This window comes from Hippichthys cyanospilos, chromosome 9 (assembly GCF_059441005.1).
Source record: "Hippichthys cyanospilos isolate Australia breed blue-spotted pipefish chromosome 9, RoL_Hcya_1.0, whole genome shotgun sequence".
NCBI lineage: Eukaryota > Metazoa > Chordata > Actinopteri > Syngnathiformes > Syngnathidae > Hippichthys > Hippichthys cyanospilos.
In genome coordinates, this window is record NC_142377.1 from 16,720,030 (window position 1) to 16,745,551 (window position 25,522).

General features: G+C 38.2%; 1 protein-coding gene across 1 annotated transcript; it reads right to left on the minus strand.

Moving 5' to 3' along the window:
- Nucleotides 1–848: 848 nt before the first annotated feature.
- ptpra (protein tyrosine phosphatase receptor type A) lies at nucleotides 849–24,895 on the minus strand. The gene is made up of 22 exons (XM_088422609.1): nucleotides 24,538–24,895; nucleotides 18,069–18,115; nucleotides 17,705–17,786; nucleotides 15,728–16,156; nucleotides 10,767–10,866; nucleotides 10,540–10,613; nucleotides 9,878–10,014; nucleotides 9,620–9,710; nucleotides 9,457–9,533; nucleotides 9,307–9,343; nucleotides 9,124–9,221; nucleotides 8,804–8,923; nucleotides 8,530–8,696; nucleotides 8,316–8,451; nucleotides 8,006–8,155; nucleotides 7,054–7,147; nucleotides 6,875–6,951; nucleotides 6,661–6,795; nucleotides 6,438–6,563; nucleotides 5,119–5,270; nucleotides 4,366–4,501; nucleotides 849–3,893 (listed from the first exon to the last, which is right to left on the minus strand). The coding sequence occupies exons 3-22, from the start codon at nucleotides 17,778–17,780 to the stop codon at nucleotides 3,819–3,821; spliced, it is 2,487 nt and encodes an 828-aa protein (XP_088278735.1). The 5' UTR covers nucleotides 17,781–17,786; nucleotides 18,069–18,115; nucleotides 24,538–24,895; the 3' UTR covers nucleotides 849–3,818.
- Nucleotides 24,896–25,522: the final 627 nt, after the last annotated feature.

The following is a 25,522-nucleotide window of genomic DNA, read 5'->3' on the forward strand; positions in this document are numbered from 1 at the left end:
CGCCTTCCCTCCCTCCCAATCGGAAAAATTAACATCTTTGGGGGCAGAGGGTAAAGAGGACCTGGGTAATTCTAATTATCACCTGCAAACAGCAGTGACACCCACGGGGCAGACATGTTTACGCATGAATCAACCATTCATTGAAAAAAAAACTTGTATCAATAACAATTATTACTCACACTGTGCTCATTCTTGATCGTTGTTTTGATTGGTTTTCAGCATTCCAAATACAGATGTCACCATCTGTTTTCTAAATATCTGAACATTTTAAAGGATATTCATCATCAATCGCTTTTATTTGAAATTGATTTGATGTTGATGACTCATCCTGGAGCTTCAGCCAGGCCAACATACAGTAAAGCGATTGCAGAGGAACAAACAAGGAAGAAACCAGCAAGGCCACAGACAATTTCCCTTTTCGATTATATTTCTTGTACAAATTTGTCAATGTGGAGAGAAGGTGCCAGATATCAATCACAGGTCAGCCACTCTATGATATGATTTGTGTCATACTAGATGAGCAATCCAAATATGAGATTGAATAAAACTAAGCTTCATTTTTTTTCTTTTGTCAGTTGTGCTTCTCTAATGAAATCATTCAATCACAAAGAAATGTTTTTATTTTTTTTTTTAGAAGTCCAGAAACTCATTTGTGGGTGCTTACATATACTTATTCCTATTATACTTACAATTTTTTTCATAATGGAATCAGAGTTGCTCAGAGCTCAGCAACCAATCACAGCCCATCTTGCTAATGTCACATAAACAAACATAGAGGACAAATGAGCTGTGATTGGCCATCGTGTTTTAAGATTTTTAATGAGCAAATAAGCTTCACAGACACATACTGAGAAAAAAAATCTCAAGCACTTTATTAGTTTTGCTTAGAAAGGCCATCTGGCATTATATAATTATATATAATTTTATCATATATATAATTATATACACATATACTCAAATGTTGAATAGCAAAACACTAGAAACCAACACAGGCAAATAAAAAGTTGGATTATCTTAAGACATTTATACCAATTAAAAATCACAAACAAAACATCCAATACATTTCAAAATGGTCCCGTTACAATTCAATACACAGCTTTTTTTTTTTTCTTAAAAAAGCGGGATAAGGGGATAAAATCATCATGGGCAGCAGACAGGAATGAAATATAAATAACCTTACATTATGTACAAAGTAGGGGAATAATTCAATCTGGACCAACAGGAAGATGATGTTTCAAGGGAAACGTCAGCAAGAAAAAGAGATGAACGAGTGCAGTTGAAGACAAAGATGAGAAAAATGGACTTGGGGGGGCAGAGGAATTACATATTTTGCAAATGGGCAATTTCCTGACATGCAGCAAGTATTTTTTTTATTTCCCACAAGCAAGAGATTTGATGGGCGCATAAATGAAAAGATGACAGATTTTGCTTTGGTTCCATCTTTCTCAAAGCATTCTCCACATTTTGCTTATATTATTAGAAAACACAACTTTTTAAAGATCACCAAACACAATTGGCAATTTTTCAAAAATGAATGAGGCACTTCTTGAAGCAAATTGTGGTTTTCGTGAGTTGGCACGGTGTCATCACATTGAAGCAAAACTGACAGATAATAAGCAAGGGGATACTTGTCCAATCTTTGGACCAACAAAAAATGGGGGGGGGGGGGGGGGGGGGGGGGGCATTTGGGATGCTTTTGCGGGGAAATGTTACACTGCACATTAATTTCAGTGGCTGGTCATACATTTGCTACAGAGGATGAGCAGAAGGCTTAAAGACTTCTAGACAAATTTGAATTCCCACAGTTTTATTCATTAAGTGGGTGTTTATTTAGTAGGTTTTATTTTTCCTTCTGGTGCAAATAGTGCATGGGACAATCAACATCTACTACTGTTCCTGGTACACCACAATTAAAAAAAAAAATGCTCCAAGTACTCATAACTATTTGGTTCAGACAAACAAGTGTCACATCATTGTGATGCAAAATTCTGTATTTGTTTTTAAAACATTTCAATAGCTTGATAAAGTCCCCAGTCAATTGATGTTTTTGTTTCTAATCAAGTTTTGTGTGGTAGAATGACAATAAGCAATTTCTTAAAAAAATAAAAGTAATTAAAAAAAAAAGCTCCATTATGGATTTTTCCAAATTTTCTACAATCATCAGTGAACAATTCATTAATCGTAATGTGAAAGGTGCTGATAAAATTGGTTGCAAGGCAAGACTTTTTATTTTTCCAGTGTGTGTATGGATGAGCTTCATTGACTTGAAATTAGTGATGGACAAATGAAGCTTCATGAAGCAGTTGTGATATTTTTTTAACTCCTCTAGATGACACTCTTGGTTCAAAGAGGTGTGGGAATTCGAATACATTTTTACTGCGCGAGCATTTATCTATGAACAAAGAGCACCATAGGAATAAAAAATATCCCAAGTGCTTCATGAAGCCTCACTTTCCTATCGCTATTTGAAACCTGCCTCCAGCTTAACTGACATCATTATTATTAGTTTTTGTTGTTTTTTTACAATCATCAAGAGGGGATGTGATGGAGGTGGTTGTTCAAGTCTGAACGTTTCTCAGAGAACAGCAATAAAAAAAAAAAAGCATAAACACAGCATGGCACAAAAAAAACAACGGGGAATACCCATTAAAAAAAAGCATTCGAATAAAAAGCAACATTCCTCAACATCAGTGTTCAAAGTGGGAATGAATAGACATTCTTTTCAATTGCGGCAATACAGCGTTGTGATGTCAAGCTGATATATAAAAAGGCTCAAAAGAAAAACAAGAAAGGCTCAACACAATATTTGAGAAAATACTGCTTGCTGTGTGCGTATGTTAAAATTGACACTACTTAGAAGGACAAAAGTATTGGGACAGCTGATCATAACAGCTGCAGAAATGGAAAAACAAAAGAAAATACTCGTTTTTCAGGCTCTATTGGAGAGTCCTTTGGGTGGATGCAAGAACTTGTGTGAAAACCAAATTATTTTCATGTACCGGTATTCAAATTTCTAAAGTCCAGATCAGCACAGATCCTTAAAATTATTTTTTTCAAGTGCCATAAATGGACCCAAAGCTGCAGGAGTAAATGCATTTTGAATGCAAACAAAATATTCTGAAGAACTGCAGCAGGCTGCTGCCAATATGTATTTGATAATAGGTAGATTCAAATTGTCAGGTGGCCATGAAATTGATATTAACAACTGATTCTGGGAAAACAAATGGATCTGATCTGCCCGTGTCATTTATCAGTCTCATATTTCAGCTTGGTCACTGCACTTTACCACAGTGTGACAAAGCCAAAAGCAGTAACATTTTTTTCAGTCCTTAACAAGTTAAAAAACAAAACAAAACAATATTTTACATGAACCTCCAAAGCATTAGTTTTATATCCATATAGCTTTTTTTTATATATATATATATTTATATATAGCAATAAAATACTTTACAGGCGCCACCCAAAAATGCAGCCAAACTCAAAACTGTGTCCAAAAGTCAAAGTTAAACAATGCAACACAGTAAATGTGTGTATGTAAGCAAATCAGGGGCTGTCTCAATAAGACCTATGTTACAAAATACTCAAGAAGGCATCTCCTTTCTTCAGTCCAAAAGCTCTGCCCTCTCATCCGGACTGAAATCTTGGTTCCCTTTTCCTGCAGGCAATTTGTCCCTTCCGCAGGACCACATGTGATGCGGCACTTGGAAAAGGACAACAATCTTGCAGCTGGAATTGTGCAGCTTTCTGCACAGTCATGTTCGTGTGTGTTCTGGTGCATGCACGTGGTGTTAGTACAGTATGATGTCCGTAGTGGGTCTCTATTTGAAATTGGCATAGTCAGAAAAGGCATCGATATATTCCTGGACAACTTTGTAGCAGAACTCGTACTGCTCCTGGAAAGTGTGAGGAAAACATTACATCAGTATCACACTGAGAAAAACAATAACCCTCAGAGAGCCAGCCTGTTCATTTGTGTCCACTGTTGTGTCCATTTTGTCCCAGTAAGGGAGTGAATTACATCCCCCTCAAGCACATGATACATCATGAGAAAGGCCGGAATGTCCTCTACTGGGTACGCTAGGACTTATTAGGATAGCTCAAATGGGTAAAAAAGATATAGATCAAAAACAAATGTCTACTACAATGGACACAAATAAATGGGGCTGGATCTCATTAATCAGCCAGTTACCATAAAATGTGGTAATAGTTGCCAATCAAAGCCAGAAAATGGGACCAAAGAACTACTTTTGTAAAAATGACTGTCAGCAATAGTTCCTTGAAATGTTACTGACAAGTATGGCGTAGCATGAGTTAAAAAAAAAAAAAAAAAGTAGTGATACAGAGTATACATAGTATCCTGCTCACCAGTGTCTGCACCATGTGCGGTCTCTGCAATCTGAGGCTCTTGACTGTTTGGAAAACATCCAGAATGCCTTCTGCCTTCACCCTCTCCAGGACTGTACTCAATGCACAGAATGTCCCCGTCCGGCCTGCGCCAGCACTGCACACAAGCATAAATAACAAATATAGCAAAAGCAATTAGAAAGTATAGTGCATTTTGAGTGACTCTCAGGGTTTCCCACAAGAAGTTGACTTTTGACTGGTTTGTGTATGGGACCATTGTGTAGGGACCACTGCTAAGTCACACTGGACTTTTACGGAATGGATTTCCGGAGTGGAAAGAGTGGGCATGTGTGCAGGCGGAACATCCAGCTAGCGCGAAACAAACTACAGACTTCCGTCGTGCAACTTTAACTGCCTTGGACAACTAAAGTGATCCCGTTTTTTTGTATAACTTGATTCCAGTAGTACATTTGTTGTCTCATTTAAGGAGATGCTTTGCTAAATAATAATCTACTGTCAACTTCCTTTTGCTACAAAAAAGTATTTGCACGATATGAAAAACATGAATTGGCGAGTTTCTGAAGACCAATAATGATGGTTTGAGAGAAAAAAAAATACTAATAGGTCAATTTGTGAATGCCAACCCAGAAATATGTGAGGGAAGACTATACATATGACCACAAATTGACAATGTTCTGCTGGTTGTGCAAAAGTAATGACCTCACTAATGTCCAAATGATCTAGCAAAAGCCATGTGCGTCTCATGCCTCTTACCTGCAGTGTACTGTGATAGGATGGTTGCCAGACTGCTGTTGCTGTTTCTGCACTGCAGCTATTATATTGATCATGCCTTTACCGTCAGTGGGGATTCCCACTTCTGGCCATCCATGGAAATGAAATTGACGCACTGCTCGAGCTTTGTTCTCCTGGAAGGAGGAAGGGAGAGAAAAAAAAAAAGGAGTTTTGATGAGATAATTGATATGGCAGATCGTGTCACTGACAAAGTTGGTAACCTAATGACAACATTTTTGTGATTCTTGGGTTACAAGGGACATTTCAAGCACACTCCAAAATAAAATATAACTGTTACAGGCGAGCTTAATTTTTAAAGATTTGAAAGTATATGACACAATAGTCAATGTTTCAGTATTAATTGTATTTCATATGTGAAAAAAAAACAACTATGTTCATCAAGCTATGCCGGTGCCAGGCATAACAAGTTAAATGCTTGACCACTAGATGGCAGTAGATGCATTTAAGCAATGGATCACCATTTTGCTATTTCAAGTACAATTGACAAGTCATCATTTTTGTCAAGTACAATTGACAAAATTGATTCCAAGAACATTTGATAGTATATTGCAAAAAAATCATCACTATTTCACTATAAATACATTTTTGGACTTTTTTTTTTGTTGGCATGTTGTGAGATTTGTTTTAAACTCCTTCAATCCTAAAGTTTTATGTTTATTTATTTTTTAAACTCCAGACATTAAATTCCAATTACCTGGTTACATCGCTTTGATTTTTTTTCTTCAAATGTTTGCCTAAAGAAGTGCCTATAAATGTCTGCTACTAAATGAATTAAGAATTAAAGTAGTAAATTACTTTATGTAATCGTTAATAAATTACTTTATACATTAATCATTACTTTTAATACTTGACTATCCAATGTAATTGATTACTATAGTCCTTATGACCTAAAGTACTTATTTTCTTTAGTACAAAAGTAATCAATTTCTTCAGACTATTTTAGTACTAATAGATTTCTTTAGTACTAAACTACTGAAACAGTCAATTTAGGTACTAAAATACAGTATTTAAGCACTAATGTTATTTAAAAATTTCTACTTAATTCATGTTTGATTCTTAATTCACCTGCCATTTTTAGATTTTTCGTAAGAAAGATAATTGGAAAAATCAGAAAAAAATACATGTTTATAAAAAGTACCTGTAGTGAATGTCTGTCTTGATAAAAACAAATAAATAAATTAAAAATGTGTGTTATGCCCTAATGAAGGTGGGAAACACGGGTGTGTAGTAAGTATAGAGAACATCTTTTCAGCAGGTGATTTTTTTTTTTTTTTAGTTACCCTGTTGTTGGTGACCAGGAGGTCACGGACTGTATAGCTCTCACTCTCTTCCTCCCTTTTAAGTTCAATGGAGATGTCCCCATAGGCCACGACTCCATCGCTAGGCCAATACTGAGCGCACTTTTCCTACAAACCGATCACATCATCAAAAAAGCTCCTTGAGGTGTGTTTCATTATCATTACGCCTGATAAATACACCAGCATTCATGAATACTCCGCACACCTGCCCTCTCTCCTCCAGCTCAGTGAGCATGACTATTGAGCAGCTTCTCCATTCCCAGATCATCCTCCAGAAATCCTCAATGGTGTGCTGTAAGGGGCCTTGGCTTGCCATGTACGAGTCTTTCTGACGATAGCCCTGCAAAGTGAGTGAAGGACAGATTAATGGAAGAAAACCGGAAGAAGCTGAAAAAGCTGAAGCAAGCTTTTTCACTCACATCGATGAAAGACGCATTGACATAGTCGGTGTTCTCCTCCCCTCGTTTGACTGGAATGATGACTCTGTTGAACTCGTCTATGAAAAGATGAACGCACAACTTTGTGTTGAGTGGTCAACAGTTCTGATTGGACCGATAACATGAAAAATTCTGCAAACAGCTATGACATCTTAACTCACAAGGAATGATCTGTAGTACTCTGTTCTTCTTCATGTTAGCAGGCAGGTTTCCTGTTCTCATCTTGTCATTCTGGATTTTGATGGATGTCAGTTTCTAGAAGTTATAAGAAATTAAGCTGTCAGAAACCACATATTTTATTTGAGTTAAGGAAGCTAGCTTAAGCGAGAGATATATATGTGGTCTTTTGATGAAAACAAATGCATAATGGCTACAGCTATCTAGTATTTTGGTATTTTGATATCCCATTTGAAAATGATATTGAATAATGGTGTATTTGGATATTTTTTTTTTTTTAACATCCTTAAAGGGACAGTGTATACGGTTTAGACTGTTTTTCATTAAAAAGGAATAAATTAACTGATTATAAATAAAAAAAAAAAACTTGCAAAGAAATGTGTCCTTAACAACCAACAGTATGTTTTAAATATAATCGTAGCACATGTTTATCATTAAATGATTTTACATGGGGGGTGGCACTCCTCCGGAGGCTACCATGTCTGTTATAGCTACAGACAATGGTAAATCCAGCACCGTCTGCTGTCTGTAAAGAAAAACAGTCTAAAGCTTACACATTGTCCCTTTAATTAGTATTATGAGCAAATGAACTTGATATCACAGCAAAGTAGTGTTGTTGACATTGGTGCAGCCATTATGATGCTACACGCTACTGGAATCAACTTCAAAATAAAAGTGCATTAAGGCATTGCAGTTATTTACAAAGGTATAGGTCGTTTTGAAGTTTGCTTTCTCACCGCATTGGCAGTATTTTAGTGATAATGTCATGCATAGCATGAGCACTTGTTGCTGCGGTTAGCTTGATTTCTTCCTGACAGTCTACACTAAATAAATGGGTACGAGAGGCAGAAAAAAAAATGCCTCAGGCACTTAAAAATAAAAAAGGTAATCAAAATACTCAAGGACTTGAGTCATCCCTAAAATGCATAAACCAACCTTGAATTCAGCCTCCAAACCACTGCAACCAGCTCCCGGTGAAGGGGCATACAGTTTAGCCAAGTGGGACTCCAGAGAGGTCACCTCCAGCTCAGTGTCTCCATACAAATAATGCTCTAACAACGCTTGGAAGATGAACACGTACTGCATCTGTGAGAATTGGGGAAAGGGAAAGAATGTAGATAAAAAAATGCCCTAGAGTTGTTACGATGCAGAAATGAACCCTGATACTGCAATTGTGTGAATACTGAAGCAGCAAATAAAGGAGTCGTGTGATTCAATTTCGCTCTATTCTCTGAGTTCGACTTACATCTGTCTGGACCATCTGACATCGCTGTGCTCTAATCCTGGTGACAAAGCCAAACACGTCCACCTTCCTCTCTGTGTTCATCATGTCCAACATGGCGTCAATCACAATGAATGTACCTGTTCTTCCAACTCCCGCGCTAAAAAGGAAGTGACAACAACCTCTTGTGAGTTCTACATCACGGCAACAAAGACATTTCTATTAGTCAGACGCTTACCTACAGTGGACCACAATAGGTCCAGCAAATTGAGGGTTATACGTTTTGACTTTCTTGAGGAATTTCAGCATACCAATAGGGGTGAAGGGAACACCGAAATCTGGCCAGCTGGTGAAGTGGAACTGAGTGACAAGTCTTTGGGGTTTTTTACCAGAAACATCACCAACCTGAAACACATACAGTACAGTCCAGATCCAGGCAGTATTACAAAGTCATTTCACAATCAATATGATATCCAAAAACTTCAGATAGTTATTGAGTTCATCACTCTTACCTGTTGGATGCAAAACTTGCGGATGGTGTAATCTACAAGAACCATCGTGTCTTCCACAGAAACGCGGATGTTCCCGTAAGTCCAGCAGCCCTGGTCCGGCCAGTACTGGGCACACTTACACTGAAATAAAGAAATAAAGTGGTGAAAAGAGTTCTCGAGGAATTTGTTCGTCAAGGCAAATGCTGAACAAAATTTTAAAAAAATTGGTCAGTCATCACTAAGTGGGAATGTGTTATTTGGTGTTCTGTGTAACCTGTCTTCACGCAGAAGTAAAAATTACTCTTGGGACTTGTGGAAGTGCTGACAAATTGCTCTGCTACCTCTTTCCTCTCCTTCAGATTGGTCACCATCACAATGGTGGCGGTATTCTGCTCCCAGATCATCCGCCAATAGTCATTTACTGTTTCCTCCTTTGGGCCTGGCAGTAATGAAGGAACGACCAGAGAGTTAGTTTATTTTAGATCGCATAAGATACTATCAACATTGTTTCAGGGATATGGTACCTTGAGCTGCAATAAACTTATTCTTCTCCTCGTAACCCTGCATAAAATACAGAAGATATAGAGGAGACGACAAATGAAAAAGTCAATCATTATAAAGCCAAAGAACAATATACACGATTTGTCATTAGAACGGAATACTTTTTTTTGTACATTTATAAAGGAGGCATTGATGAAGTCAGAGTCTGGTACTCCTTCCAGAGATGAGAGATGCACCCTGGAGTGATCATCTATGCAAAAAAAAAAAAAAGTTTCAAACACGTATTCCAACATTTATTTAGTTATGTCAAAAGGGAAAGTTCAGTAGTGAGATTACATGGCAGGATGTTGACATATCTGTTCTTTTCTTTATTCTCTTCCTTGGCCGCTGCGTCACACGTTGCCTGAATAGGGCAGACTGGCAGAGCCTGAACACAGGAAAATGTATGCGTGTAAGATAGCAGAAGACTGCCACGGTTAATATTTGTTTCCATTCATAAAACACCTTTTGGAAAATTCGTCAGGTAAAAATGTTCATTGGAATTGGAAACAAGTAAGTGTCATGAATATAAACATAATAGGCCAATTGCCATACATTGAACTCCTCCCGAAATAGCTTGTTGTCGTCTGCCATGCGACGATTCATTTCTTCCTCGAGTTTGTCGACAGGAAGGGGTGGGTACTTCCTGTTTGTGCTAGGTGAACGGGCCAATAGCGGCACACTCTGGAGTTCTGCACCAACGGTAGGAAGCAAAGTGAGAAAGAGAGGAAGGAAAGGGACAAGTGATGAGGACTGAATAGAACAGTTTAGGTTGAAATGCACAAACATTATTTAGATTGTACCACTTTTTTCTTTATATCACCACCAGGGGGTGGTGTGACTCAACACTGATTAAGTGTTGGCAGAGAACACAAGCTTTCTGACAACGGTCAATTAATGTTATCAGTCCAGGGAGCTAGATCAATTGAATGTTGCAAGCAGGCAGGCTAACAAGCTGGATCAAACCAGCATACATTTTAGTCTGTGTTTTTTTTTATATATATATATATATATATATATATATATATATATATATATATATATATATATATATATATATATATATATATATATATATATATATATACACACACACACACACACACACACACACACACACACACACACACACACACACGCACACACACGCACACACACAGTATGTATTGTATGTCAGATATATGAATGTTATGCAAACAGACAAGCAATTCCTTTACCTGTATCATCTGATCTTCCATTAGTCAATCTGAAGGAGTTGGAGTGGCTTCCTGCCTGCTTGTATTTTTTAAACCTGTCAGTCAACAAAGAAAGTAGAGGTTTTGCCTTAGTGACAACAACATAAGGCAGTTGTACAGTAATAGACTGTTGACCATCAATGGTTGCCATAGTAACCAAGGCATTCTCAGAGATCTCAGATGAGTGATTCTTTGTGCATTTCACCAACCTGAGCATGTAGAGGATGATGACGATAAAGATAATGACCAGCAAGGAAGATAGGGCCACCATCACCGCTATTATTGGCATGTCATCAGAATTGTTGTCGTCTTGGTGAGAGATTAAAAAGAACAAAAGGTTTCACACAATCAGTATGATAGTATGGGAATATAAATATAGTATTACCAAGTTCATTTATAAAAGCTTTAGAACAATCATTCTCAACCTTTTTTCCATTGATATACCCACTCCCATTGTTATTTATTTATTTTTTTTCAGTCAAATACCCTCAAGCCAGTGCAAAGCATTTTTGGATGGGGGTGAGGTGGGGAAAATGACAACGGGCATCCATATAAAACACTATAAAACAAGAGCATACAACATTTTGCAAAGGAGTCCCTATAATAAAATTAAAATTTGCTTCATGCTCTAATAATTTGCTCCTAACCCTTTACAGGGCACAGTGGCCGCTTTTCGCCGATAGTCTATACTGTACAGGCAAAAACAAATATACCGTATTTACCGGACTGTAAGCCGAATTGGGATATAAACCACAGCAGCAAAATATAAGGAAAAACTTGATTTTTGTCATGGATAAGCCGCACTGGACTATAACCCACAGGTAATAACATCAGATCTTTACGCAAAAAGAAGGTATATGAAGTTTATACTTTTTTTTTTAAGTTATTTAATTTTTTCGTAATTGTCTGCCAACAACTACACCCTCTCTTTAACAGACTGAACATGCCTGCATGTTAAGCCTCAACATATTTATAGAAATTGGATGGAGAGCTGTTAAATAGCAGTTAAAAATCGAAATCAATACTTCAATAGCACCTTTTTTGTCTCCCTTTGTTTGATGTTTTGATGGTTGAACATAACACATTCTACATAGTTCATATACAATCACAAATACATAAATAAAATCACATATACTGTGTAATGTGTATAAAATTTACACATTTTAAAAATTTGCACACTCTTGTTAAATTTAGACATATATTTTTTTTTAAATAAAATATTGTTTTAACTTTTTGAGCACAGCCATTGATTCACATCTTTTCAATTCTATTTGATAGTTGTTCCATGAGTTGACACCTCGAACGGATACACACATTTGCTTGCTGGTGGCTAGCAAAAAAAAAAACAAAAGAAAAAAACAAAACAACAACAACAAAAAGCAGATAAGCCGCACTGGACTATAAGCCGCAGGGCTCAAAACATGAGGAAAAAGTTGCGGCTTATAGTCCGAAAAATACTGTAAATTGTCAAATAAATATACAAAGGAGATTACAGTATTCTGATATTTTGTTTGAAAATATACTATGCATATTCAACTTATAGTTTCAGTTTCAAATATTTGGTTTTACTCATTTTATGACATGCTTCTCTCCATCATAACATGCCACTTAGCTTTATTGTAGAGATAAAAAGAAACAGGAGAGCCAAACAATGATTTCCAGATTGTTCCTTTCTGAAATGGTTATCTGTGTTAATATTTAATTAGCTTTCTAAAGAAAAAAACTCAAGTGCAACAGTGGTGTCTCTTAGAGGAGATAAATTGCACTTTAACAAAGGGTCAACTTCTTGCCTCTGTGACTAGTCACAAGCAAAGTGATGGCGGACACAGGATGACTGTCGAAAATAATGAAACATTTAGAATGTATGCTGTGAAATCTGCATGAATTATTCAGAGCATAAATGTTAAATGATCTCTGCATGTCAGAGGTATGAGAATCATTTTCCTTTGTACAGAAAATTGTCTAGTGAAAGGAAATTGATCATTATGGTTGTGTACACTCAACACTACCAAAGCATTTTGGTTTTTACTTGTAATTCTTGACCAATATGTACCGGTATATGTTTTATTTACACACACTCATTATGTGCTATACGACCTTTCATTGCAACAATTAACACAAAAGACATGAGATTTGCCTGACCAACATTAGGAGTTCGAATAAAAGAAAATACTAGCTGCATTTTGCATACGGGTTGCTCTGTAAGACACATTAAGCCATAACAAAAGAAGAGAATTCCCTAGAATAATGTATGGTAGTGCTGACAAAGCATAGCCAAAATTGTCAACTCAATATTCAAGAAAGCTCTTCGGACTCGTTGCGCGTCAGAGAATGGACCATTTGACCTGGCTATGTAACACTTTCGCGCACAATTCCCAGCTCTTTTCAGTGTTCACCCTCTGACAATGTGCACAGTGAGGAAAAGAAGAGCACAGCAGGCTGCGAGCATCATGCGGACCTGACACAGCCCTCAGGCATTTAGGCTCTGCAAGTATTCCACAAAAGGCCCTGCAACGGCCAGAGGGTGACAATGGAGAAATTTTAAAACACCTATGATTCGAAAAAGAACACAAAATAGGGGTATCAATACAATATGGTGAAATACAGAAATCACCATTGGTAAAAAGTAAAGCATGTACTGAATCTGTGCTGACTTGGATTGAGCAGAAAATTGGCGGTTTACAAAATTCTGAGTCAGAAATGTTTCCACATTCAATTCAAATGCGTCATAGGATATCGTCGTTAGGGAGGACGTGTTTGTACATGGTTTAGCCAAATAATGAGCGATATATTGAACTCTTAATGAAGACCATGTAGTCAGTGCAGCAATGCCTTTGAGATTAATGCGTCGTGCGAACACGAAGAATGTTTGCAAAGTTGGACGGTGGACCGTAGAATCTTTTGTTACCTTACCCCCGAGCTAGATAGTACGACGATTTGGTTGGCCTCTTACGCCTCACTAGTACAAAAGGAGTTTGCAAACTTGGACGCTGGACCGTAGAAAGGTTAACTTAGTGCTGACTAGCACAACATGAACAACACGGATGGAAGCAAGAAGCCACTCTGGGTTCTGCCTTTGGATAACACATGGCAAGGGGCCCGCGAAGTTAAAGTGAGTGATTTTAAATGAAAAATGAAAACCATTTCATAGGCTGACATAGCAATGTTGGTCGATTTTGGACCATGATAAAGCACTTAAGACAACATATGGTGTTGACAAAGTGCACCATTTTTACATTTATGACCAAGCTGATGTGGCAAAAGCACTCTGATTTGAACAGATTCCAGATTTGGTGGTTAAATGGTAAGCAAACTGTGAATACTATTTTGGGATGCGAATTCAGGCCCTAGTAAAAACTGTCAAGTACTGTATTTCTGGCACTGTATTTGAAAGTCAGCAAACTAACTTAAAGGTTTGCAATTCTCTGTGAGGAAATAACCATCTTTTAAGCAAATCTAGGGAGTTTGGCTAGATCGTGCTCTGATTCTTCTGGATGATTGGTTAAATGGAGGCCTGTCACGGCAGGATATTTTCAGAACGGCTACAATTTCTAAAAGCAAAAGATATAAAATATTAAAGGTCAATTCTTGACCAGAAAGCTTTTCTTTTGTTGCTTCTTTGACAGGCTCCTCATAGACACTTGGAAAATCATGTCACAGTTATATGAGCCACCAAATGGGCCACATAGTTTGAGAAGACTGCAGCGATTTTATTTTTGGCTGAGTAACCACATGTATTATTCTGGGCAAAAGGTGAGAAACTTCACTTAAAGACACGGCAACTGTGTCCAAAGATAAAATGAAACGGTAGCCAGACATCAAAGGCCTTCGGAAAATGTGCGACAGAATGCGGAACTATATGACAGAAATGCACATGCTGACACACGTGACATCTGAATCATTTGGAACAATGACAGTGAATATATGTGTATGGCAAAACGTTCTATTCATCCATGAAAACAAGCCTATGATGGCGGAGCCCATAGCCGGGTGAAGTGCTTTTCCACTGGAGAAAAATGAGTCACTTCCTCTTAGGTCACATGAGAACACAGAGTATTATCTTGCTTCTTCGTGGAACTCTGGTCTATTGAGGGATACTCTCAGTGAGGACATGGAATCTGTTGATGCATATGTTTCTGTATGACTTTTGAAGGACAAAAGTATCCAGTCAGCAATTTTGTTGTTCTGTTCACGGTCATGTGTGAACATCTCAGCTCACATAGGGTGACCCGAGACTGGTTGCCAGTCAAATGCTGGGTACATTTAGACAAACAACCACTTACATATAAATCTATCGATAATTCAATCAACCAGCAAGGGTGCCCAGATTAAGTATTTGGGCAGCATATCAACTCCACACAGTGATTCATTTAGGAAAGTCAAGGGAGATGAATAACAACATTTGGCTTTCCTCGAGCATCACGGATCACAAAAAACAAAACCTATTTAAAAGACTCTTCAAATCAGACAACTAGGTCTCAAAGGTTCACAATTTTGTCATGGGGGGATGTTCGTGAACATGAACTGTTAACTCATCATTAACGCCAAATTAAGGGGAGCCATCGGCTTGCTTTTTTCCTCCACACTAGAACTTCTCGAACATAGACAGTCTTAAGGCTGCGGCCATTTGCAGCGTCTATAAAATGTACATAAAATATGAACTATGAACTCACCATTCACTCCAAACTAATGGGAAATCTCAGCTTGTTTTCCTCTTAATGCAGATGCGATGTCAAAGTCTGGTTCGGTAACAAATAGGTTGAAAATCCATTCCATCCTTACTGCGAGAAGTCATTATATAATGTAGGACTCCATGTATTGGTTTTTAAAATTGTTATTTTTCTTCAGTTTGTCACCTACTCGTCACCTATCTCTTCATGGCGCCTTTTCCCCTTCCCAAAGACATCCTTTTCTTACGCATTTAACTTACACAGGTGTGTGCTGCACAGCAGTTTAAATTTAAGTTAAAAACAGTTGATAATCAAAAATATATAAAAGTTGATCTTTGATCAAGTAGAAATGTGTTATTTGGTCTTTTCTGTTTACAACTGTTTTTCACCAAGCAAAATAATATAGTCGATATTCAATTCAAATTTTCTGTAGGATATCTGAATATCAAAAACACTTGATAGCTGCAATCTTTCATGTAAACAAGAAAATCTGTACTCACCATGCGGACTACCATCTGTGGGGTAAACCACGTCAGATTCTTCAGCGGTCTCTGTCTCCATGCTCATGACATCATAATATGCTTCCGGGGTCGTGGTGTCTGGATTGTATGATGTTGTCCCATTCTCACTGTCCACTGAGGTGGTCGGGGAGGAAGTCACGGGGCTCTGCGTTGGCGCAGGACCATCAGTTGGGGCTTGAGATGGCGGAGGTGGAATCGGTAGCAACCTTGAGGTAGCATCGGGATCTTTCAGTTGGTCATCCTCGTTACCAGCAGGAATTGCAATTGTTGTAGTTGTCGTGGGCGTTGAGGTGGCTCCATGGGGCAGTGTTGTGGCTGGCACTGTGGTGTGTAGTTTGAGGGCGATTGTGGTGTTAATGGCAGGTGCAGTGGGGGGCTGTGTTGAATTTGTAGAAATATCTGAAGCACCTAAAGAATAATGGGACAGTAAGTTAAGCACAATTAGGTGGCTTTATTTAAATTCTTTTTAAGAAGTTAATGCCATGTTTCAGATACATTCTATCCACTTAAGGTGTCTTCCCAGCTGATTTAAGAGCTACACTTCAAAGTCTAGTCATTAGCATTTACTGACTAAAGTATTAGTTAGTATTAGTTTCCCTGCAGTTTTCAATATGGTCTGATCAAAATGCTTTTTTTTTTCTTGCACATATTTGAAAGAGAAAAATGACAGATGAATGAATATCATAATTCACCAAATATAGGACAGACTTGTGGATGCACCCTCAATTTTAGGGTCAAATTCTGGTATTTTCTATGTTACAGTGTGTAAGATGGACCAACTGTTTGGCAACAATCTAAAAATTATCGGGAAACAGAATAAATCTCGACTTCCTAAATTCTTCATATTTTCTTGTGTTGATATCTGTAAATTATATGTTTGTTGCAGGCTAAGTGTGTATAAGATTTCCCACATTGTAAGCAGTCAGTGAATGCAACGTCAATGTAACGTTGAATGCACTCCAAGAAGTTGTTTTCCTGCAGCTCAGGTTTATTTTGCCATAAATACCCGAAGCACAACCAATAAACAAGTCAAAATGAATACTTTTTCGTGTTCTGTAACCGGTACATCATAACCTCTATATGATTCTCTCTGTTTTAGTAATATTCCTGTGTGTGAAAAAGAGTGGCCTTGATTGTTGGTTCAGTCTGCTTGCTTGTTTTATTGAAAAGAATGCTGTAACAACCTCAACTAACACAAGCTGCTGTTACTGTAGGTGCAACAAGCACTGACTGCTAACAGCCACCTGATATCCACACTTGACCTCGCCCTGTTAGTAAAGTAAGAATACGGCTGATATAAAAATGCACATCTCTGCGTCAAAACTCGGCTTGTGTGGCTAACAGATGAATCTTCCTCGGATGCTGTCGAGGAAAAAATGAAATTTTTAATCTTTATCTTTGGTCTTCATTTTTGGGAAAAAATATATATTTTGGGAATTACAGTATGCGGTTGATCAATTTTAAAATACACTAACACTAGCAGTCAACTGTATGTGTATTTTCACTACTCAAGGGTCGGGTTGGTACCTATTTCCTCACAAATTGCAGGGAACAACAGTAAATATATTCTGGGAAGAAAAAAAAAACATACCTTTTTCTGTTCACAGACTGCATTGCATAGCGCAACTAATGAAGGGGACATTATTTCTTGTCATCTGTTACTAGTATTTGAATGGCTGTCGTTTATCACATGTATGCTTAGTTTATGATGCACGATGTATTTTGTGATTTTATTTTTTTAAAACTAACTGTGATGCAAGGTTGTGTGTAAAGTTGTGACATCAAGGTCAATTCTGTGCTCAATTCTTTGGCCCTAGTTTTCAATTTCATTTGGAAATTTCCATTTTAAAGACTTGTGGGAATAAACAGATTGAAATTTAATTGTGACAATACATACTTTTCCAACACTCCTGGTGGAAAAGTGAAATGTCGTGTATCTATACAATTGTTACTTACTTGTGACCAAGACATGATCTTGGGTTGAGACCCCAACGGCAAAACCTAGCAACAGGAGCAAGGGACACACACCCATTCTGCCCTATATCAAGAACAAAAAGGAAAGATTTGAATAATTTGGATCAAGAAACAAAAATAAAATTAAAAACACATAAAAAAAAGTCTTATTTCTAGCTATTCTAATTTTAATTTCACCAAAGAAAAATTGCACTTTATGTAATGTGTGTGTGTGTGTGTGTGTGTGTGTGTATATATATATATATATATATATATATATACATACACACAAATATGACTCAACATATGGGGTTATATTTTTATTGTTAAATCTAAACCCAAAAGAACACGCTTAGTCAATGTTTACCTGAAAAAGCGAAGTTGAGATCAGTCACTCATTCGCACAGCAGTTTCCTAGAACACAAAGGGAGGACAAAGTGTTACACAGAGAATTAATTACACCTTTTACACAAACATAAACTTGTTCTTCAAGATGGAAAAGATGCAAACAACAAAAAACAAGGCTTGTTTGCGCCCATGTATCGATTAAAAAACTTGACTAGCCATGTGACAAGACAAAAAAATGGAAGCAAGGAAGAATCTCTCAGCACCTCACAATTAGATTCTAATCGAGTCAGAGGGCAGATGTTAAAAAAAAAAATCTTAAAGAGTAACTAGATTTTTAAGGATTTTTTCAAATTTATAACACAATTTTTCCATTAAAACATTACCGTACAATCACTTTCCTTATCTTTCATTTAAACAAAATGGAAGCGATATCTTATACAGTATATACGTACATTAGGATGTAACACATAACAATAATTTCTCACCATTGCTAAAATCCACTGTAATTCATTGAAATTTGGGTGCCATCAAGTCTTGTGTGCGGATTACACACAGTCTTTTATTTTGCAGACCAATAGGTAACCAGAGTCTCAGTTACCCTTTTCAAGAGGAAATGACAAAATCATCAACAGCAGAATCTGACATGATCTGCTCTGCACTTAGGCATGTTGGAGCTTGAATGACTGCTCCGCAAACATTTGCAAAAATGATGTAAACCCGACAAACAAATATTGGTCATTTACAACGCAGAGAACTAGCAAAATAGCATTGTTGTCACATTCATATTTCCTGAGATAAAAAACTGTCTGAACCAATATTGAAAGCCAACATGGATGACTAACACACGATTTTGGAGAAAGCATGACTGCCGCTGGGTGGAAAGGCATGCAAATTGTAATCCTGAATCCCAACTGAGACTGTGGTCTCCCTGACAAAACTGTGATAATCTGTGGGCCTAATCTCATGATTTTGACCCAGGAATAATCCAGTCCATCTGCTTGTTTACATATACTTGAGCTGCGAGTAGGCCAAAACCTGCACATGGATATATGTTAAATATTTGCTTCTCAACAATATCTAAAAACTAAAAACAAATAGAAATGGTCTGATATTTGAAGAGCCATAATCTGATAATAAAATTAGTCGGACGAGTAATAGGTTCGGCCTTTAAAAAAAAAAAGGAAAAAAAAACTTTAGAGCTGTTAAAATTAATCGATTAACCAACAACAAACTGGTTGTCAAATGAATAATCAAACATTTAAATTTTTTAGAGCCACAGTTTTAACTTCAAATTGTTCAAATCCTCTGATTTCAGCCTCTCAGTAATACAGTAGTTCGTTGTTTTTTTGTTTTTTTTTTAGTCCTTCCTGAAAACAGACTGATGTTCTATATCAAAATAAGACATTTGCAAACATTTGCTTATATTTTGAAAACAATGACTGGTCAAGTAACCAGATCAGCTTGGGAAGTACAACATTTATCTCTCATTTGATTATTGTTTAAATGTTTGTTTAGACTCACTAAACAATACCACATACAGGTATACACCAAATAAACAGTCATTTAGAAAAAAAAACATTTTCTTTCTTCCAACATTCAGTATTAGAAGTACATTCATATTACATGAGTATGATCAGAATTTTTCTTAAACAAATTTAGAATCCTTGAAAAAAAAGCCCCCTGACACAGCCACTTTAATGTTCTGACTTTTCAATGTAGCAATGAAACAGACAGAAGTATTAATGTTTGCATTTCCATCACTTTATTCAAAAACGGGACGGATCTTTCCCTGAAATCGGTTCAACTAGATTGGACATTTCCAGCTTGCTGGCGCAGGCTGAGTGGTTGCGCTCCTCGCTTTTAGACTGTGACCTAATCCATGACATTTTAGTTTCTGTACTAGCAAGTGAGAACTAGACATACTACCTTTGTACAAATTGTAACTTCAAATCTGTTTCCCGTGCAACAGTCAAACGCTCGGTGCAGAACCTGATACCTAACATGCATGTGAGGCGAGTCCACCAGCAACCAACTAATGAAGACAGCTGCTTCTCTGCCTTTGGCCAAGTTCAGATCTCATAGGAATGAAATCACACAACAGTGAAAGGGCTGGGCTGTTTGCATGCCATTTCATTTATTGAAAAGAACTGGTGCAATATAAAAGAAGTGATTTTAACTGCAATACCATAGCAACCAAAGGCTAGGAGGGAGGTGAGGCACTCATTAATAATATGGTTATCCAACTCTTGCAAATCTTGTAATTTCAGTGGACCCTATTCTTATTCAGCCTCTCGATGGTATTTACAGATTTTATTAGTCCTGACTCTAGTATGAAAGCAAACGGATTTTCATTGCGTCGAATCACAACAATACATTTGAAAATGTCTGCTTTTATTTGGGAACACAGTTACCAATATTTTAGCCAAATCTGTGATATGTTGCTGGCCTATCAGTAAATGAATCATGACAAATAAATAAATAAATAAAATATTGCAGTCAATTTAAAGATTTTTTTAAAAGTTCTGTATGAATGATGGATCGAAAATTTAAAAACAATTTAAAAAAATCTGATTTATTGTTTAATCAGCAAAATAATCAAGGGTTAGGGGCATGTGGTGCCTATCCCAGCTGACTTTGGGCACTCGGCAGGGGACGCCTGAATTTGTTGCCAGCCAAATGCAGGACACACAGAGATGAACAACCATCCACACACCTAAGGACAATTTAGTATGGAGACAACCCACGCGGGCTAGGGGAGAAAATGTAAACTCCACAAAGGAAGGCCAGAGCCAGCTGGATTCAAACACGGGTCTCTTAACTGTGAGGCAGACGTGCTAACAGGTGCACCACACAGTCACTCCCATTAAAAACGGATACAATCTAAAATAGAAAAATAAACAACAAAAAACTGTATATCAGTCTCTCTTTTTTATTACATCATCTTTGGACGATACACCCAAGTGATGGCTGCCCATCAGCAACGCAATTAGCTGTACCTTTTGTCACTGTTTGCCTGGTACCAAATGGCGTGAATGAGTTCAGTGCTGCCAATAATGATGCAGCAAAATCAACAAGCCTCATTTGTAATTGCTAGAGGGTTTGACACAGCCAGCTGGAGACCCGATAGCTACAAAGGCTTCTGGTCAAGTGTAAATTAGCCTCCATGTAGAAAAATCCTTTCCTGTGGCTTTTTGCAAAGCATTCTGCTCAACTAGTGGTTGCGGAATAAGAAAATGGTGGACAGTCTCTGTCCATTCATTGCATATTAATACACTGCCTATGTCTTGAGAGTAGGAAGGGAGGGGCGTCTGGGCCTGCAGGAATACTGTGAATGCTTCTCTTCACAGGAGGCAGAGTTGAGCTGAGCTCGGGGCCGCTCGGACTCTTTCTTTGAAACAGACCACAGATTATATGTCACCGGTGCCACATACAACAGCCGCAATCCTCTGGACTTCCCTGGCTGAGGGATAGGACTACATGCTGGTGTGGTTTGTGTTCTTGCTGGATTCATTCATCAACTGGTGGCTTGTTGGAGTAGGCAAGGATAAGCAAAGGACCGCTGTTTGGGCTAATTTCACCAACATGGGTGGCCTTTTGAAGACTAAATTGATGATTGGCTTGCATTGGGATCCAAAGGATCATAAAAATCACTCGAGTAAGTTAAAGTAATGAGCGAGTGACTGGCTTTGCTCTATGTCTACTTCATTGTGGGGTTACTTAGGGAGGATGTAAGGAGCCTTGCACACATTACCACATAGAAAGGATGTGGAGGTGCAAAGCAAAGCCTTCCCACAGAAGCCGCGGTGACCCTTAAGCATCATGTGGGGACAAAAAACTAGAGTACCGATGACAGGCCCAGTTGCTTTAAGTCACGTCAGTCTGAATTTAAGCTTTATGCCAGTTGATTATTTTCGATCGGAAACTGGAAGTACGAGTGGGCTTATTAAGATATTTTTTAGTCACAAAATCCTGACCACGTTTTTCCGCAAATAAAATCAAGAGAAGGACCGAAATGACATAGCTACCAAGTAGTGACATCTGAATGGATTTAGTAACTTTTTAGCCGAAAATTAAAGTAGTGTGATTTAAAGCTCATTAGCCAGCTAATTACCTTTACTACTTGTTTAATTTATGTTGTTTAAAACTATATTTTGAGCCATAAATACTTAGAATGAGCACAAAAAAGTTTCACCAAATATTTACATTGTACACTGAAATCTGCTTACTTCATAGTTTAATAGCAAATTCGGCCTTACATAGTATACCTAAAGATGAATTGTGCTGACATGTTTGGCGTATTAATTGAATTTCCTTCACCGCACACCAAAACCTTTGGATCCAGCAACAAATTACATGCAGTTAAAATCATGCCCCACAAAGCTTCAGAATGATCTGGATGGAGCTGTATTTGTCTTGTCTGGGGCAGAAGCATAGTGCCCTTCCATGGAAAAATCTGTACGCCTACAGGTGGAAACAAAAATAACAGTTCTTGTCCCACCCAAAAAGTCAATTCCTGACTCTGTGCCAAGGTATACTTTAAATGTTCATTCAATACCAAAGCTTATCCACAAACTAGTCCAATAGTGAAAAGTATGGTGTGAGGGTCACTGGAGATGCTAGACAAAAATAACACATTTTCTATAAATAGCTTGAAAAACGGTATAGACAGAAAAAAGGAGATGATGCTGGCACTCGGCTGTTAATACAATAGGGCACCATAATATGTGCACAGATGGCTCTATACGCAGCATCGTGATGTAGGTAAGCCAGCTCATGGTCACTGCAGACTGTTTAGGGATGAATAACAGCTTGTTTTTTTTTTGCACTCTAATGTTTTTCAACATCCATTTTTACAATGTTGGGTTTTACATGTGACTCACTGGTCTTGGGGAAATTAATTAGCTCTATAAGTGAGATAAGAGTGGACGCTGAAGGAAAAACAACACGTCCCAAATTAGGAGGGTTGGAATATGTCTGAATAACAGGATTTAGTGGAAAGTGCACTGAGGTATGGTGGATATGTGCTGCTTCTGAAAGAATGTGATGACTCAATCTCAGTAGACATAGCAAAAGACGTTTGTCAGTTGTTACAGCCCAGGCTTTTCCAGGTGTCCTCGGTTCTCATCATGCATCAATTTTACACGGCTTGTAAGCACTCAAAAGATGGCCCTATTTGTTTTATATAAGTGCAGTGGTTCTCAAATAGGGGTACGTGTACACTTGAGGAAACATAAAGGCACTCCAGGGGTATGTGAGATTTAACAGGATTTGTGCAGGTGTGTCAGCATGTCTAATTTAATGTTATTTCATGCCGTGACAGGAACAGCATGTATTTCTTTTCAACATAAGAGCTAACACATTGGAACAAAAAGTAATTTAATGCTGAATTGATATGTAATGATTCATTTGGAAAACATTGAATGTCTTTATTTTGTTTTCTGGTTTCTGTAGATATCAGCACAACTAAGTGTATGCTTTTTGGGGATGTGACAGAAGCACGTCTTTTCAAATCAAGAGCAAATTAACTGGGAAAAAATGGATGAACAAAAACAGTGCTAAATTGCATTAAAGTTATTTCTTCGAAAAATGCATACTTTTATTTAGATAGGTTTAATATGGATACAAAGTCATAAGCAATTTTTCCCGCACACAAGACAGAAATAAAACAGATGATGTTATACAATCTATCTTCTGGAGTTCCTCAATAATGTATGCATGGAGCTACCACTGCACTAGTAGTTTCAAAGTTTAATAAATCAGCCGCGGATGGCACAGCACTCAGTTTTATGTCCATTATTGGAAAACTTGAGAACTCGGCAATAGTGGAACTGAAGAAGAACCCCAGTGGTGTAATCTTTAAAACAGTGTTATCTATTACACTGGACGGGGACAAAAAATTCTTGAAGACAGGGAGGGAGAAAACTTCTGTTGTCCTGAAGAGGAATTCAGGTCCCATCGTGGACGCTGTGATTTGACAGAGCTAATATGCTAGTGTTGGGGTGACCTTATTCCCGTTGCCCCCCTTCTCTCTCCCACTCAACTATCTTCACTCGCACCCTCTCCAAACATGCAAATAAACACAGTGGTGATCAATAAACTGAACTTCCCAGCGAACGAGAGCACTCGAGGTCTACAAACTTGCTGTTGGGGTCCCAGCACGACAAATCACTTTCTGGTTCTAAAATCATCTGTGGATCTTTCATTCCACATAGCCCCTCCACCCTTCACTAATATTTCCCTCCCTGCCTCCGAGCTACTCGTCGAGTAGTAACAAAGAGGTTGTACAACTTGAGGTCTCAGGATTTTTCCAAACATAAACAAGGAAAGACTCCCCGGGGCTAAAGTTAGAAATTAGGGTACTCGCGAAAGAGGAAAAAAAACTCGTTTTTTAAAAAAAAAGTAAACGCTAATGGCGACAAAAAGCGAGAGGAAGCGTGATGGTATCGACATGTGTGATTTGGGCTTGAAACAACCCAAACAAAACTCACCGAGACTCCAGGAACGCCCAGAGGAAGCTCCGAATGTGGGAAAAGGCCAAGGAAAGTAGAAATGCGGGCCCGCTTTGCTCGTCCACGCTGTCGGCCCCGGTCCCTGTCTCCACACCCCTGGAGCCGAGAGGGAGAGCGGGGTGGGGGACCTGCTGATAGCAGAGATCTGGAACACGCCGCCAACCAAACACTTCGCTGTCACTTTCCGTGGTTAAACCAAGAAAACGCTTTGCAATCTGGATACAAATCTTCAATCCGCCCTCGCGTATCGCCGCTTCAAAGTGTATCTTCCGGGCATTTTCGGGGGGCTTAATCCCACTGTTCGTCCGTTCGGGCGCGTCGGTCGACCATTCTAGACCGCCATGTTGTGTGTCTGTCTGTGTACGAGCGAAAGGAAGAATGGGAGGCGAGCGGCGTTCTCCCAAACCAGGCCCCGTCTCCACTCTATCTGACGCTCGGAGGTTTACAGCGACACCCGCTGGCTATCAGAGGCATTGCAGCATAGAAGATCGGCCACTTTCAATCGCGTTACTTTCTACCCTTGACAAATTAGGCTTGTTTTGAGACATGGCGTGATAAAACAAGTCAAGTTAATTAAAAAAAACATATCACTAGTCTAATCTCAGTATGCTGATCAAAATTGTGTTTGTCGAATACTAAGCGGCAAAATCCAACTGTTTTTAGGCATCTCAGAGGGCGGACATTTTTTCTACTGAGCGTCAACTGAAAATGACATCACAGTTGCTCAGGTAACCACCAATCACGGCTCAGCTTTTTCAGAGTTTGGTCATGTGACCAGCATTACCTGAACAATTTACGTTTCATAAACTGTAGCATATATATCTGAGTGTGTGTGTGTGTGTGTGTGTGTATGTATGCGATTTTGCTGCTTATTATATATTGCTGTATATAATGCAGAATGAAGAATACCATGTTTAGGCTATTGGGACCACATTTTAACATATTACATTATATTGTGAAGAAC